Below are 15,607 nucleotides of genomic sequence, written 5' to 3'. Positions count from 1 at the left end.
AAGTACTCCGGACAAACTCAGATAGCAGAAAAGTGGGAAGAAACGGGGGAAAAAGTGGTGCTATTGATTCCCCTTTTTGAGGAGCCGGCCAGAAGAAGGTCTAGTTCCGTAGCTTGTATCAATCTAAGTTGGCGAACAGACCTCTCTATCTCCAGGGCTACTTGACTTCCCGACATCCTGGGTCCTTTAGACTTTCCTAGACATATACTTCTTTTCCTTTTTGTCTTTCCATGTTTTCATCCTTCTCTTCCCTTCCTTTACTTCGCTATTTTTGATTCCTAGCTCCATCTTATGCTTGTGCCTCGCTTTGCTTTTGGGTTCGGGTGTTCTCCGTCACCTCCACTACAGCTTTGCGACAGACCCAAATCTCGCCAAACCTAGCTGGCAACGGGGCGCAGCCTCGCATCCCACTAGCGACTTAGCGGGCCCCATGATTTGTTACCTACTGCTATGATAAGCTTGAAGCATTCGTTCTCCAAAAAGACCGTTTGGAAATATCCGAGTACGATTGAATTTCTACCCCGCCGGTCTCGCGGGTGGAAGGAGAGCTATTATTTCTCTCTCTCCCCGCCTCTTCACCTTCGCTCTTCCTGCATGCCTAGTTGGCCTCGTCAATTCCAATCTTCCTTTCCCATGGTCTAAGCTCGTATCATGAATACCGAGGACCACTTCAACGGGTACGAGCAGCCCCTCCCCGTGCTGTCTCGGCCTCCCGCTACGGCGTCATGGCTGGCGACCGATCCGACCCCCCACACAGACCCTTATGCCGTTCCTCCGTATCCTGCCGTAATAGCACCCACAGATTCTCTCGCCAATACCGGTCCAATTGCGCCGCTGCCAGTCCCAGCACCAGCGCCAATTCCCAAGCCACAGCCGGCTGCAACACGAACGACAGGCGCCGAGCGCAATGCATCCGCCAAGGTCCGCAAGCCTCGCAAGACCGGTAATGCGGTTGGGAAATCTACATTGTTCTGGGTCAATACCGATCCGCAGACTGCGTCGGCAGGGACAAAGGAGGAGACCTTGAAGCGCATCCGTTCGCATGTGATGTCAGAGCATAATCGAAAGAAAAGACTAGAGAGTACGAAACGATATAAGAGCAAGACTTGGAAGCATTTACCTTTTCAGCCGCCGGAGCAGATCCCCGGAGGTGTGGGACCACCGCGGCCTCCCGCCCCGCCATCTTCGGTGTCCTCAACATCAACTCCCAGTGAAAATCGCAGAACTTCTTACGCAATAGACGATGATACAGATACAGATTTGGTACCTTATACAAGCTCTGCGGGTTATGCCTCTGGTGATTTGTCGGAGAGTTGGGACGATACCGGGTTCGATGGGGTTGTGGGCTATCAGAGCAGATCAGCGACGGCACCTATTTGGACATATATAGGACCGGGTGCCCATGATCCCTTTAACACCGGGCATACACAACTTACGGATCGTATGATGCGGCACCTACAAAATTGTCAGTTTTATGATTTCCTGCGTCGTGTGCATTATGCAGACTATGCCGGGTATACAGAGAGTGGAGAACATCGGCTAACTTTGTGAACAACAGTTCTTTGGGATTTAACGCAAGAGGCACATCCATTGCAGACTCGATATAAACCTAAATTACAGGCTCATTGGGCGGCATTGATCCAGCGTGACCCCACTGTTTTACATGCGACAATCTGTATGTCTACATCTAATGCGGCCATGCAAAGAGGCGAGTTGCCTTTAAGAGATCCAAATCAAGCGCGCAGCGCGCTTGTGGTGGATACGTTTCATCATCGTGGTGAGACTATTCGTTTGGTCAATGAGGGTCTGTCGGACCCTGTCAAAGCATCCAGTGATGAGCTGATTGCTGCGGTTTCAACCTTATTGACAATTGAGGTGGGTACCCTTGACAAAATCCACCTTGAGTAAAGTTGCTTACAATATCTCAGATTGCGTCTGGTAATCCAGACTATTTGAAAATTCATTTGGCTGGCCTGCGACAAATGATTGGGCTGCGCAAAAGTTTTGCGGATGTTCCTTCTGACGTCCGCTTCCAAATATCATGGTTAGTCGTCCTATCGATATGTTGCATTGCGACAACGTTGAACTAACACCGGGATAGGACTGATATTCGAGTTGCCTGCATGGCAATGGCAAAGCCCATCTTTCCATTTGTACGAGGGATCCGCCCCACGGGATTTTCGCTCGGCCCACCAAATGATGATGTCGCATTGACTGCCACTCGTCTATTCCCTTTGATGAAAATTCCTGGAATATTTAGTGAATCGTTCTCCCAGATCATGTACGACTTGCTCGAGCTTTCCTGGTATGCAGAATGGATCAAAGGGTCTACCGGATACAAAGACTTTACAGAAGAAACCGAAGACTATTATAACTTCGAGGTAATCTATGTCGAGTACTCACTCCATGCAGACCGATATCTTCCTACCGGTCAAGTAAAAGGGGATAACTCTATCGAAGGCTGCTGTCGCATAGCCTGTCTCTGCTTCCACAACAGTGCCATCTGGAGCTTCTACCCCATGATCGCCCCGCTACTCCCCAAGCCTATCATAGCCCTACGTGCCGCCCTAGAGGCGACCATCGCAACCGGATTATTTGCGCTGTGCCGCGATTTACTTATCTGGTTGCTTTTCATTGGTGCAGCATGCAGTCAAGTCATGCCGGCGGAGCGCACATACTTCGTGACGGAGCTGGCGGCTGCAACACGCCTTCATGGCGTCACATCCTGGCAGGAATGCCGCGCCATTCTGCTGGGCTTCTTCTACACCGATCGAGTTCATCTACCTATGCTGCGTCAGATTTGGCAGGAGGTCCAGATGCAACAGATGGAGCAAACGGCCGTATAATCCCTTTCCAAAATTTGGACACTCACGTATTGGACTTCTCAGGCTTCAAGCCCCTTCATTGTCTATACAACATACGCACATAATGTAAAAGTAGTAAACTACATATTGAGTGGGTATCTCCAGTCTTTGGACAATCTGCTAGTTCTTCATGTTCTCCATAGGGCGAAGTTGGATACATACTCAGTACTTGTAAAGACAGATGTGCAGTCATTGAGGTGATGATCGATTGGCCTAGGCTGTTACCTATCTGTGGACCAAGCACCCAGAGTGAGCCAGAAAGCTCCATAACTAATTTCATACTTGTACCTAAGGCTCCTTGAAGGTCAGCCGTGTCTCATGTGGCCCGTGGCTCCACTTCAGCCTGGCTAAGAAGTCCACGTTCTCACCTTCGCTATATAGGCTGTCCCTATGAATTCAGGAAAGGCCACATACTAGATTTGACCGCAGTAATTTCCAGCGAATTTATTAGCGATTGATTTTTTAATGAACTGAAAAAACCAAAATAAACATATTCTAGCTTGAAATCCCGATGAAAATCAAAAGGTGTGTTACTCCACTCCGAGCACTAACGGCTTGAACGCCGAGCTCCAACCGAACCTCTCCTCTCCCGGCCCAAGCTCGGCGATCTAAAGAGCTCAAATAAGCCCAACTCCTGCATTCTTCGCTCTTTTCTATTTCCAAAAATATCTGTTATACTCCTCTAACACCTTCGAAATCCCCATTCCAAGATTCTTGGAGAATTGTGTTTTACTGATCTTCTTGTCTATGCACCCCATCTATACTTTCCCTTTGATTACATTGACCCGCACCAGCTTCAGGGAAATGCCGAGCCCACTCGGTACTTCCGGATGACAGGTTCAAACCGGATAAAGAATGAAGCGAACTAATCAATTGGTACTAGAGAGATATATTTTATTCCTCTATGAGGAATAAAAGGAGATGAGTATCTGCCCCGAGAATCCCGGGTTTTCTTTACTGGTCCCTGGCCTGTACGATCAAGGGCCATGAAGCCTCCAGATGGCTTGACCTTCATAATGAGCATCTGAATAAGGCTCTTTCGTGAACTCGGACTTCACTAATTTTACAGCTCGTAACTTTTGTTTTCACATTGCAGACAGGCTTGCCCTAGGCAATGAATGCATGTCTGCCCTCGAGAGCAACATCAGTCTTTTTTCTAACTATGTGCCCTGCTGCTTTATCAAACACAATTCACAGCGCGACGATCATGAGACCGAAGATATTAACTTTGCAGCAACTCTTTTCTTCATAGAAAACCCGGTAGGATGAAATTAGAGCACTAACAACATGATTGAAATATTTGATTAGACTAGACATGGTGAAGCCATCCGAAGGACTCCTGACGATTCGATTCTAAAACCGACTACAACTCAACTGGGCAGTGAAGGGGGTGGGGGGTACGCAGGTTAAAAATGTCAGTTTTACGGAATGCACAATTTATCAGGACAACGATATTAACACTAAGTACAGGATCACAACAAGGAAATAGATACAAGGAAACACAAGAATCTAATACGATTCTCCATTATATATGCCCACACTTCGCCGAGAGACTGCAAGCCCCCCAGCAAGAAGTGCGGGTTCGATTTGTTCCACTGCGCGCTCACAGGATCATGACCCAATCGTCAACGAATCCTATACATCGAGAACGTGCAGTCATAAGCAAAAGTCAAAAAGGTATCACCAATTTCTTCTCTTGAAACTCAAACACAACATTGAATCTATCAACTACGAGTGAACGCGTTGAAGGAAATTAACGGTGCTTGTTAATAGTCTCGAAAAGAAATGACTGTAAATCAGTGCCTTCTTGACCTCAACCAGCCGGAAACAAAAACTGAGCGGGTATCAATAATTACTACCATAACACATATCACTCAACCTCCCCTTCCCTTCTCCTTTTCATGATGTACAAGGAAAGGCGATGAATTTAAGCCATCTCCCGCTCGCTCTTGTCACGGCGGCTACGGCCAGTGGGGGACCAAGGGAAGTGGATAACGGGAAGAATGAAGAAGCTGTTGCTGGTGTCGGCAATACCGGCAAGAGCATTGTACCAGGCAGCGAAGGCAGCCAAGAGTCCGAAGAAGCCTCCTGCCTTCTGAACAGCGAGGTTTGTTCCAGCACCGCCACCCTGCAGGTAGGCAATACCGAGCAGGAGGAAGGTCAGGTCCAGGAAGAAGAAGAGCAGGAAGAATGCGACGGTCGACTTAAGGGTGCAGAAGAGCATGACGGTGGTGAAGATGAACCAGCCCTATTTTCCAAGGTTAGTAAGGGTCCTTTCGCGATTGGTGAGCGCCATAAGAGTTGCCCGGGTATGGCTAATTGCAAAATCAGACAGAAAGGGTATTGCATACCATAAGAAAAATTCCGAAGGAGTAGTAGAATTGCTCGGTACCCTTGCCCAGCAAAGTTTCTTCAATTTCAAATCCGCCGGGAGTCAAAACAATCGCGAACGAGAGCCAGAAACCACCGTAAGAAGACAAAGCAGTGGCACCGAAAGTGTTACCAACGGCCATTTCCCTGCGGATCGATTAGCAAAATTGCGACAATTGGGGTTGATTGAACCCCGCGACAGAGGAGCCAAAAAGGAAAGAAAGGGAACATACCACATGCCAGCCAGCAATTGAACCAGACCACCATAACCAAAGGCCAGAGCAACGACAATGTTGGGCTGGGTGATACCATCGGCTTGCATGTTGATGATGCTCAGCACGAAAGTGGTGAGGGCGAAAGCAGACAGGCCCAGTGGAGCAGGGTTACCGAACTTGCGATCGACCACGGGCTTGTACAGACCGGGCTGGAACTCACCACCGAAAGGGCGGAGAGGAGCATCAGCGGTGTTGACATGGGCCAGAGGGCCATAGCCGAAGCGAGCAGCGGCGCGAGCGACCTCGTGCTCGTGAGTGGACATCTGAGGCTGAACTGGGGAGGTGCCATCGGCAGTCTGCTGGGGCACAATGCCACCAACATCCTTCTCCAGAGCGCCGTTGTTTGCAGTTTCGGCAGCAGACATTTTTTAAAATCGCGGGGATTCTAAATTGAGACTTTTTTTTATAATTTTGTTTTTGTGGGTTGAAATGAGGTTTAAAAAAGGTCGAAAAGGGAAATATCCAGCTTGCTGGATAAACAAAGGAAGCTTCAAGGGAAGTGTGTAACACAGTTACACGGAGGGAAAAGAGGAAAATTGAAGAAAGACGATCAAATCACGAGCCTATCAGCGCTGCTGAGGGATGAAGATGAGAAACAAAAGAGAGGGAGAAGTGAGAGGGGAGGCGCAACCTGAGCTAATATAACTTTTTCTCTGGCTTGCTCCCCTTCTCCTTGGTTCCCCGTCTCCAATTGTGCTCCACGGCCGAATCCAACGCAGATGGCGCTAAGACGCAGCTCACAGGGACCATGAACCGCTGTTCCGAAAAAGAAAAAAGAAAAAAAAACACAAAAAACGAAAAATTACAAAAAGCTGAACCCACAGCCGTTGGGGACGAAAGGAAGCGCGCGAAAAGTGGGGACCGAAGCAACACGACTCACTTGCTGTGCTAGTGCCAAGGGTTGTTTCAATAAATTGCAATGATGTGCAGCCCGCAGAAGCCCTGCCGACACTAACAGAGGTTAATTTGGGGGGATTCCAACCGAAAGTGGGACCAGGAGTTGGAAGAGCAAGAAACAATGGGCCGAAGCTGAGTGAAGATCACTCAATGAGCTTGTGTTGTTCTGTGAGACCTTTGGAAAGAAGCAAAAAAAGGAAGAATAACATCGAGACAAACCCTGGGGGTTGCGAGATTCATCTGGTTACATATAATGCGCTGTGGCAACACAGTACTTTACTCAGTTTGATTTCTTGATTACAATCAACTTGCTAATCCCTACAAGGGACTCCGTCCGTGGCGTGTGCGGTGCTTAGTTACTTGTTCATCTAGAACGAGTACCGAGTACGCCATCCGCAGCAACAGTGGAGAACAATGACCCGCGGATTGACTATGACACGAAGAACACTATCCACAGTACCTACAATACTCGGTGTCCGGAGTTAAGGATAGAGTATGCCTAGCAGGGAGGCGGGGACTCCGGGGGACTGGAGTGACTGGTAAAGTGGGTGAGTGTACCAGGGGATAAATCCGGGGAGCCAAAGCTCATTGGCGGCATGTTGGTAAGCCCTCCGACTTTCGGTTACCGTGGGCATCTTCTTGGGGGGTGGTTATGATGTAGACAGGCACCGAACAACTTCGGTAACAAGGAATGAGCAGTGAAACAGAGTTTTTTTGAGTTTGATGTCGCAGCTTGAGCCTTCTTCCAACATTCTCGGATTGGTTTGAGTGGATGTGAACTACAACACAGATCGCACCTTTTTACTGACTTAGCGTGTTTAGCTTCGCCCGCTGCCCCATCATATTGTGGCTTTACAAAATGCTACTGACAAGGCTCTGATGAACAATTGGTTTCTAAGCCATCTGTCCACAGGGTAATTTGCAATTTCACCGTGGCCAACCATTTGGACTTCATTGGAAGCAAGTGGGTCCCATTGATTTAGGGTCTTTTGCCTGGTGGCTCTCGTTTTGCCTCTTTTTTTCTAGTTCTTTTTCTTTTCCTACTTCAGGTACAAATTACCCTGGTGACCTGTCAGTACCACGGGTAAAGAGAGTGTCATATCCCATTCTTCGAGCCTATTTGTGCCTTGGTTTTTCTTCCGGGAGCACGCGGATGCAAAATATCTGCCCCCGGGAAACCGAACGTGGCGAAAAAACAACTTTTGGAGAGAAGTCGGGTTTTTTATGGGGCAATACCCGCGCAGTGCTTGTTGATCCCTCCCGCGGTCCAGCATTTAGCATATTTCTCGCCGGATCGGGGTGACGATTGTTCTATAAACCGGAATCCATGAGTTTCTGCATCTATGAGAATTTGCTAACTCTCCGGTATTCCCAACATTCGAAGACCCTACAGTCTGAAGACACCAAAAAAAAAAAACACCCAAAAGATCATCCGGCTAATATGCGAGTATTACACGTCTTGGCGAAAATTATGCACCAATGATTTTCACCTATTTCCACCTTACAGGCAATTCTAGTCCACTCCACTCTCCACTTACCATACCATCTCACACTGGGCCCCCCCTTTGCCCCTTTTTTTCAGTCAGTATTCAACAAGCTACAAAGAAGCACCCTGTGGATCTATCATCTCAGCTGCAGCGCACTAAAGTGTACTAATTACTCCCCGACCATGATGTGGAGATTCGTAAACGTCCCCGCCCGTGGCTAGATTGTGAATCCTCATTAAATTTTCACCCCCGTGTGGTACTTTCGTTTCATGCTGCAAGGAGCTTGGACACGATTCATCTATTGTTCATCAATGACTCGATTATCAATTGAATAGACTTTTGGGTGCCCGACAGTCAGCCGTGTCTCTCAAAAGTTTCAATTGCTGACGCTAACCAGGACAGGCCATTATCCCGGTGCTGTACGCTAGAATATGATGCTAATATGCTACATGCGAACTATGTACAGGATACGTAAGTAGGTAGTACTACCTACTAACTACTGACTAGTAGATCGTATGTCGGTGGGACCGCATACAGAAACAGCTCCTCAATACTCCACACTAGCTGAGAAAAAGAAAAAATATTCTTGTGATATACACTTTTCAATTTGTACACCGTACGTTTCCTCGGAAACTTCATCAGAAACGTTGTTGTTACACAAAACCAAGTGAATTAGCTCCTCCCGAGGTCGGATTCGGCCCGCATCAAGCCCCAGTAAACCCGCGACCGCTTGTGTATCAAGTGGTTTCACTCCGTGGCAGGGGTATGTAAGTAAAAAACTGCCTTGTCCTCTGAAATTTGGGACTTTGGGATAATATGGGAAGGATAGTCGGTTCGCGGGGCTGCGAGGGGCTTCCCTTCTATCCTTCCAAGTTCGCTTCTCCCGTATTCACCAAGAGAAGGCCCATGCAGATTTTATCTCAGGGTAATCTCAATAGTTCCCGCTTACGGAGTAGCTATGAGACTGCGAAGGCAATAATAAATATAGAAGATGCTACTAGATAGTCAACAGAGCCTAGGATTGGTGTAAACTATGCCGTCCCCCGCCTGTAAATCGACCTAGGAGCACGCTGATTGACGGAGTTTCGCAATTCATTCCGCATAGTTGCATGTGGCGCCTGGGACTACTGTTCATAGGGTGGGGATGCCGTACACTCATGCCAGTGGGCTAAGATCAGATGGAGACCTCGGCGATCGATGGTGCAACTGTCATTTTCACTAGCTTTGCATACAATATCACACATAAGCCATGAGAATTATACATAATTAAGGTTAGATTCTAATAGAGAAGTTGAAGAATCACAATTGTCATTCAATTCTCCCAAACTGTATTCTTTCGATGCGGTGTGAGCATCGCGTTGTGCAGCCTCGACTCCAATCCCGGTCGCAATCCAGACCTCGACAGAATCCGACAACATCCTACGCTTCTTTTCGCTGAGTCTTGAAACCCAACCCCCCCCCCCCCCCACCAAAAAAAGGAAAGGAAAAATTAGCAAACACGTTCCACAGGATTCAACTCAACCAAGTTCTCGTCGCTATAGGTAAATTACTCTTTCAATAATCGAGTCGCACGGCTACCTCGGGGGTGATTATTGAACGCCTCTCCACACTGTGATGCACCCCGTACCCCAAACGGATCAGATCTCCTTTCCCCAAAAACCTTGGCAAGCATCGTAAGATTATTGGCCAAACTACCCCCCAACATCAAAACAAGCCGCGTACTCCGTTCTCTGGCAATGTCCAAATTTACATACAGTATACGCTAAGGTATGCGGGGGAAGCTCAGCTCAGCACAGGGCTGAGACGATCTCAGCGTCATCTAGAGGCAAAATGGGGGGAAACGAAGCAAAAGAGCAGAAAATACACCAGTATTCCCCCACAGTGAGATCACTTGACCCCGATCCTTCATGCGGGGAAGTTCAGAATCAAGCTATCAGCCCATTGGTACGTCTGGACTCATCCTTCAACTAGTTCACAAGCTGGTAAAGTCGATCCTACAGGGATCCGGCAAGAGCCATAGCCGAGATGTCAGGATTTCCAATGATTTGCGACCATCGGCACAGTCTATGAGCTGTTACTGAGTTCATGTTCTGGAGTGGATTTCACAGTGTGAATGCTGTCATCCATGGGTCTTGCAAGTCACCCCAAGAGCTTTTGAAATGTGGGTTGCCGGAATGCAACCACTCATATTGCTGTTCACAAAGTCAAACCATGGATCAATGCTTTTCTAACTGAAGATCTGGGAATCACAGGAACCACTCGGTTCGGCGGAGCGGAACTGATGTCAAAAAAGGATTTTCGGATCTGGCGATTTCTTGAAATTTCGGGTTTCCACTGAATGACTGGTGTTTCCTGCTTTGATGATGGTCCCCGGATCCGATTTTCGGATGCGGTGCCGAAGATCAGTGACGTTGAGGTGAAAATCGTGAGGAGATGTTTCATGCTAGGTATATTTCGTGCTAAGGTGAGCTGTATCATTGTAAAAAAAAGATAAATTATGGAGTAATCGTCTACAGTTGATGTTGCCTCAATTTTGCAGCTATCGTGATGCATCGTAGATCAAGGAGATGGAGCTTAGTGCATCTCGGATGGAGAGTATCCGAAAACGCAACTTGGCGCAATCTGGTATCATACGATGATCTTCCTTCTAGGGCGAAATACGCGATATACAGTGAAGGAGCTTAAAAAACGAGCTTTCTCAAAAGAAGAAGCAAAAATATACTACACTATAGCTCCGAGTTTTGCATGCAGATTCAACTAGTTCGGGTTAAAAAAGCTTAGTTGACTGACAATATGAAGTAGCCGGGGATCTTATGAATAATTATGCTTCTTCGCCAGCCACATTCACACTAACGAGCACAGAGCTCACTTTCCTGGATCGCTAAGCTTTCACGTAGTAGCTGTTAACTACATGTACTTGTGAGTGTACGCATAGGCGCCTGCTTATGCGATACCGGAAGCATAGGAAGCTGTCTGAGTCTACAATATCCCGTACACACAGATTTACATTTTTTCAAAGCTCTTTTGAATTTGAATTCATGCATCACACTAATGTTAATAGACAAGAGTTCATATTCATGTGTGTATGTACTCCAGAACTACTTTTCCAGGTGTCTTTCTGCGTACCTGAGCCGCCGCAGAGGCGCTTAAATGGCCCAAAAAACCCAACAAGATCGCGCCAGGTTCCCCAGAAAAACAGTGCGTTGGAATAACTAGTGTCGCCAAAATATTGCGAAGAAAGGCATGCATCTGTGTGAATTGATAATTTATTCTTTATCCTTTCCCAAAAATTCCAGGAGGGAGCGAGGAGCAGAGAGAAGAAGAGAAACAGCAATAGCCGCCAAGCCGAGGCTTGATTCCTCTGCCGGGATATTTTATCTTCTCTGCAATCCTTCCCTTGATAAGTCTATCATTTCATGGTGATTTTTCTCGTTATCTTTGCCCCCAAGCCAATTATGGTACATATCATCCCCTCAAACCCCCATTCATGACTCTGAGTGCGGGGTATAGTCCGCACCGACACCTCTCTTCACCACCTTCCTCTTCAGGACTAACAAGCTGCCAAAGCAACCTGTCAGAAGCTTGCGATCGTCTATCTATGCACCTCCGGTTGGATGCGTATCGCATCTCAACCAACCATGCTTCAACTCGACCTGGCTATCTGTCTGTGCACCCGCGTCAAGAGCGGAACAGCCCGCGTCTCCGCACAAAATGTTTGCGAGAGCCGGCATCGAACCTCTTGATGTAGTATGAAGCTTCGTGTTATCAGTGATATGGTAACTCGGCAAATGCCGAGCTGTGAGGGGAGATACTACGCATGGACTGCGTGGTGTGTATTTAGACGCGAAGGGTTGTCAACTTTGTTTGCTCCTGGCTGTTTATCTTCTACTATCCCAGCCTTCTGGTACGAAAACTTCGATCCGGATATCAATTTTATGTGAGCAATGGGACACCCTGAAGAGCACCGTCCCTCTGTGGCGCAAGGGTCGATCGATTACGAAGTCAAGAATGGCTTATCGGCTGGAAATGTTGATGCGGCGCTCGAATTCTTGCATGGAGAGAACAATGCTGTCGCAATTGAGGTCGATGAGAAGGCACTCGTGCGGAAGATTGACTGGATGATTATGCCTTTGATGTGGGCTGCATACAACCTGCAGTATCTTGATAAGGTGCTAAGTAGGTGATAAACATGCCATACCGTTGTTATGGCCCTCGCAATAGAAAGTTCCTATCTAATGCCTGGTTCGATAGTCAACTATGCCTCTGTTATGGGTCTTCTGAGCGATACGAATATGCAGACGAATCAATTTTCAGATCTGACGCTGGCTTTCTATGTGACTTATCTGTTTTTTGAACTTCCTACGGGATTTCTTATGCAGCGTTTACCCACAGCGAAATATTTAGGGTTTAACGGTATGTCTGAGATTGTTCTCTGTTATGGAATAGACTAATTGATTTCTAGTTACATTGTGGGGACTTATGACAACATTGAATTGCACCGCTAAGAACTTTGGTGGGCTAATGACTCTTCGAGTGTTGCTGGGCTGTTTTGAGAGTGCAATTGCACCGGCGTGAGTAGTCCCATTCAAATGCACATCGACATGTTCCAACTAATATATCATATAGGCTAATTCTGATCACATCGATGTGGTACAAGCGAAATGGTAAGTTTTTCAGGCTAACTCATCTTTGAAATCTGAGCTGAACATAATCAGAACAACCAACCCGCATGGGAATTTGGTATCTCGGTACTGGCACAGCCTCTATAATGGGAGCGCTAGTATCATACGGCCTCCTATTCTATACAAATGACCGCTTTAAACCATGGCAGATTATGTTCCTTATATTCGGCATAATCACCATCGCCGTCGGAATTTGCATCTTCATCTTCCTCCCGGATAACCCCATGACCTCCAAATTAACCAAAGAAGAGAAGATCTTGGCTATCGAACGCCTTCGCGAAAACCAGACCGGTATTGAGAACAAACATTTTAAATGGCACCAGTTCATCGAGGTCCTCAAGGACCCACAGACATGGCTGATTGTCGTGGTTGTGACGGCCATGGACGTCCCCAATGCAGCAATGAGCAGCTTCACCTCTCTCATAATCCAGAACATCGGATTCACAACGAAGCAAACAGAGCTCCTCAACATTCCAAACGGAGCAGTGAGCATTGTCAGTATTCTAGCGGCCTCATGGGTAGCATCTCGCTACGACCAGCGCTGTCTCTGCGTCGTCGCTTCATTGCTATGTGGTCTCCTGGGCGGATGTCTCTTAGCATTCTCACCAAAAGAAATGAAAGGTGCCCAGCTAGCAGGAAATTACCTTACACAGGTAACTGGCTCCGCGCTACCAATTATGTACTCAATCGCTGGAGCCAATGTGGCGGGCCATACGAAGAAGGTTAGCATGAATGCTATCCTGCTTATGTCCTTCTGTCTGGGTAATATTCTTGGGCCCTTGACCTTTCGCACGGAGGATGAACCAAATTACGTTCCGGCCAAGATTGCGATCGTGGTTACTATTAGTGTTGCGATTGTTTTCTCGCTTCTCTTGAGATATTACTATATCTGGGAGAATAAGCGTCGGGATCAGCGCCAAGAGGGGGATGCTCATCAGGAGAACTTGGATTTTATGGATTTGACAGATCGTGAAAATAGACAATTTCGGGTGAGTTATCCAGCTGTTGCTATTTCAATAATGCTCTGCTAATTCCTTTCTAGTATAAACTGTGATTTCAGAGTGCGTGGCTTACTAGCTTTAAGCATCTCATGATCAACAACATCTTAGTACCTTAGACTCTGAGCAAACTATGTGTGTCTAGTGTGGTCTACTAGTATCAGATATGTTTAGCGCGCCTTGCCTACGGGGCCTTAATCCCATCGAATATAAGAAAGGATTCGGAACCGCGAAACTAGATATTCAACGCCGCTGGGCAGCTGCTCTGCACTTATGTACATTAGCTTCAAAGTATGCTAAACATAATCTAGCTAGTGATGCGGCAAGTGGGGATAGAATAGCTTGCGCGAAATGAATATGCATATACAACCAAATTTTGCTACATACTCAATACGTTTTGTCAAGGGTTTTGAGTACATTACACGAGGCCACTTGCACTAGCTCTCAGCCAATTTTGATAAACTCCCACGTCACACCCTTCTCCCCGTGCTCAGCGACCACAAGCTCCCTTCCCTCCTTCCCACCAACCCTCATGCTTCGAAACCCAAACCAATGCTTAACACGCAGCTCATGGCGTCCGTTTAAGCCAGGTCTTGTCGTGAAATATTCCCACAAGTCATGATGCTTTACATCTGCGACAAACTTCCAGTTACTCCAGCTATTGTTATGTCTAATGTATGTGTCTGAGTGAATGTTTCGGAATCCAAGCCAGCCGCTTGCAGTTTCGATTATCCGCCACTGGCAAATTGTGTTGGTGATCTCAAGTGGGTGGAGGCATAATTCTCCGTCCTTGAGGGTGATAACGAGGTTAGTTTGGGGGTCTCGGATCAAAAATGTTTCGTTCGCGAGTGGCGGAGACAGGGACAGGCTGGTGGATTGGCTAGCTTGATCTTCATGAGGGACAGTCGTGTGGGTTGGGGTAAAGCAGTGTTCAGTATCTGAATCCGACATATCATGAATCTAGTCTAATAATTTGTGATGAAATTTGTGATGAAGTTGTTATCAATAGATGGTGGACAGTGGATCTTTTCCTTTTGTCTAAACGGGCACTGAAGGTGGATAATGTTTGCACTGTTTGCTGCGCCGGTGAACACTGCTATTGCTCAGGAAACATCCGTTCCTGTCCACTTGCGTATACTTCTAAATAACGTCGAGGCAATTCAGCAATTGATTAATCATTTTATCTATCTATCATTACAAAGCACAATTACATAGAGGCAGACGACCTTTCAGATATCATCATCTCGCAAGAGCCGAACTGAAAGAAAACGAGTTAGAGCTAGCTTTAAGCAAAGCCACCGAAGACTGAGTATGTGTTGCAGTAGATGGTCCATCACTGCCCAGATCAGACTTATTTTTCTTTGCACCAGTAGCCATCTCCCACCCTTTCAAAGTCCGATCGAAGAGCTGAAGCGAAGCTTCTGGCTGGTAATAGGGGATCATGTGTCCCGCCTCATAGACATGGAGCGGGACGATTTTGAAAGTTTGTGGAAGAAGGAGAGATCAATCAACGTGGCAGGATCAATTGGCCTATCTATGTGATTTCTAGGATACTCTAATTGATCCAATATTCAAAATGTCGTGTATAGCCTTCGGGGCCAGGCACTTTCGCAGGCATGGGGGGTGTTTGCCAAATCTCCGAGCTGTTATTTCCATATGTAATATTGTTCGATGGTGAGACCGGACAGAACTTGAAGAAGGATGACTCGCCAAAGAAAATATCTCCGACGCTCTACACATTGGTAGGTGGGCCCGTTCAAATCTCCGTGGGCACCCATGTTCCTTCGAGTCGGTAGGAATAATTGCCGTCTAGTACTCTAAGAAGATGAGCCTCCTTGAATTAGGACCAAAAAAAGAGAAAAATAAAATAAAAATCTACACGGAGAATAATGTAATAGTCTGTGTCCATAGCCACCTTTTTTTCTTCATCAAAACTCTAATAATAGGTAATTTGGGGCGTATCAGCAAAACTCCGAGCGGCCACGGAGGGTTTTCCACAATAACTTCAAAGTTCTTCATGCGTGATCCACCCGA

General features: G+C 47.0%; 4 protein-coding genes across 4 annotated transcripts; 2 read left to right on the top strand and 2 right to left on the bottom strand.

Annotated features, from left to right (window-relative positions):
- Positions 1–651: 651 nt before the first annotated feature.
- N7478_010379 (uncharacterized protein) lies at positions 652–2,846 on the top strand (the record flags this gene model as incomplete). The annotated part of the gene is made up of 4 exons (XM_056926593.1): positions 652–1,441; positions 1,559–1,875; positions 1,929–2,044; positions 2,102–2,846. The coding sequence occupies 4 exons, from the start codon at positions 652–654 to the stop codon at positions 2,844–2,846; spliced, it is 1,968 nt and encodes a 655-aa protein (XP_056775963.1).
- A 1,945-nt stretch (positions 2,847–4,791) lies between these two features.
- N7478_010378 (acetate uptake transporter family protein) lies at positions 4,792–5,874 on the bottom strand (the record flags this gene model as incomplete). The annotated part of the gene is made up of 3 exons (XM_056926592.1): positions 4,792–5,112; positions 5,216–5,381; positions 5,468–5,874. 3 exons carry the CDS (start codon positions 5,872–5,874, stop codon positions 4,792–4,794), a joined length of 894 nt encoding a protein of 297 aa, XP_056775962.1.
- A 5,963-nt stretch (positions 5,875–11,837) lies between these two features.
- N7478_010377 (putative MFS transporter) lies at positions 11,838–13,629 on the top strand (the record flags this gene model as incomplete). The annotated part of the gene is made up of 6 exons (XM_056926591.1): positions 11,838–12,069; positions 12,145–12,306; positions 12,356–12,464; positions 12,520–12,557; positions 12,609–13,564; positions 13,618–13,629. The coding sequence occupies 6 exons, from the start codon at positions 11,838–11,840 to the stop codon at positions 13,627–13,629; spliced, it is 1,509 nt and encodes a 502-aa protein (XP_056775961.1).
- Positions 13,630–14,017: 388 nt separating this feature from the next.
- N7478_010376 (uncharacterized protein) lies at positions 14,018–14,524 on the bottom strand (the record flags this gene model as incomplete). Its single annotated transcript, XM_056926590.1, has 1 exon — positions 14,018–14,524. One exon carries the CDS (start codon positions 14,522–14,524, stop codon positions 14,018–14,020), a length of 507 nt encoding a protein of 168 aa, XP_056775960.1.
- Between the last annotated feature and the right edge of the window lie 1,083 nt (positions 14,525–15,607).

This window comes from Penicillium angulare, assembly GCF_028827245.1.
Source record: "Penicillium angulare strain IBT 27051 chromosome Unknown utg000007l_segment0_segment0, whole genome shotgun sequence".
Classification (NCBI taxonomy): Eukaryota; Fungi; Ascomycota; class Eurotiomycetes; order Eurotiales; family Aspergillaceae; genus Penicillium; species Penicillium angulare.
This window is presented reverse-complemented; position numbering and strand designations above follow the sequence as displayed.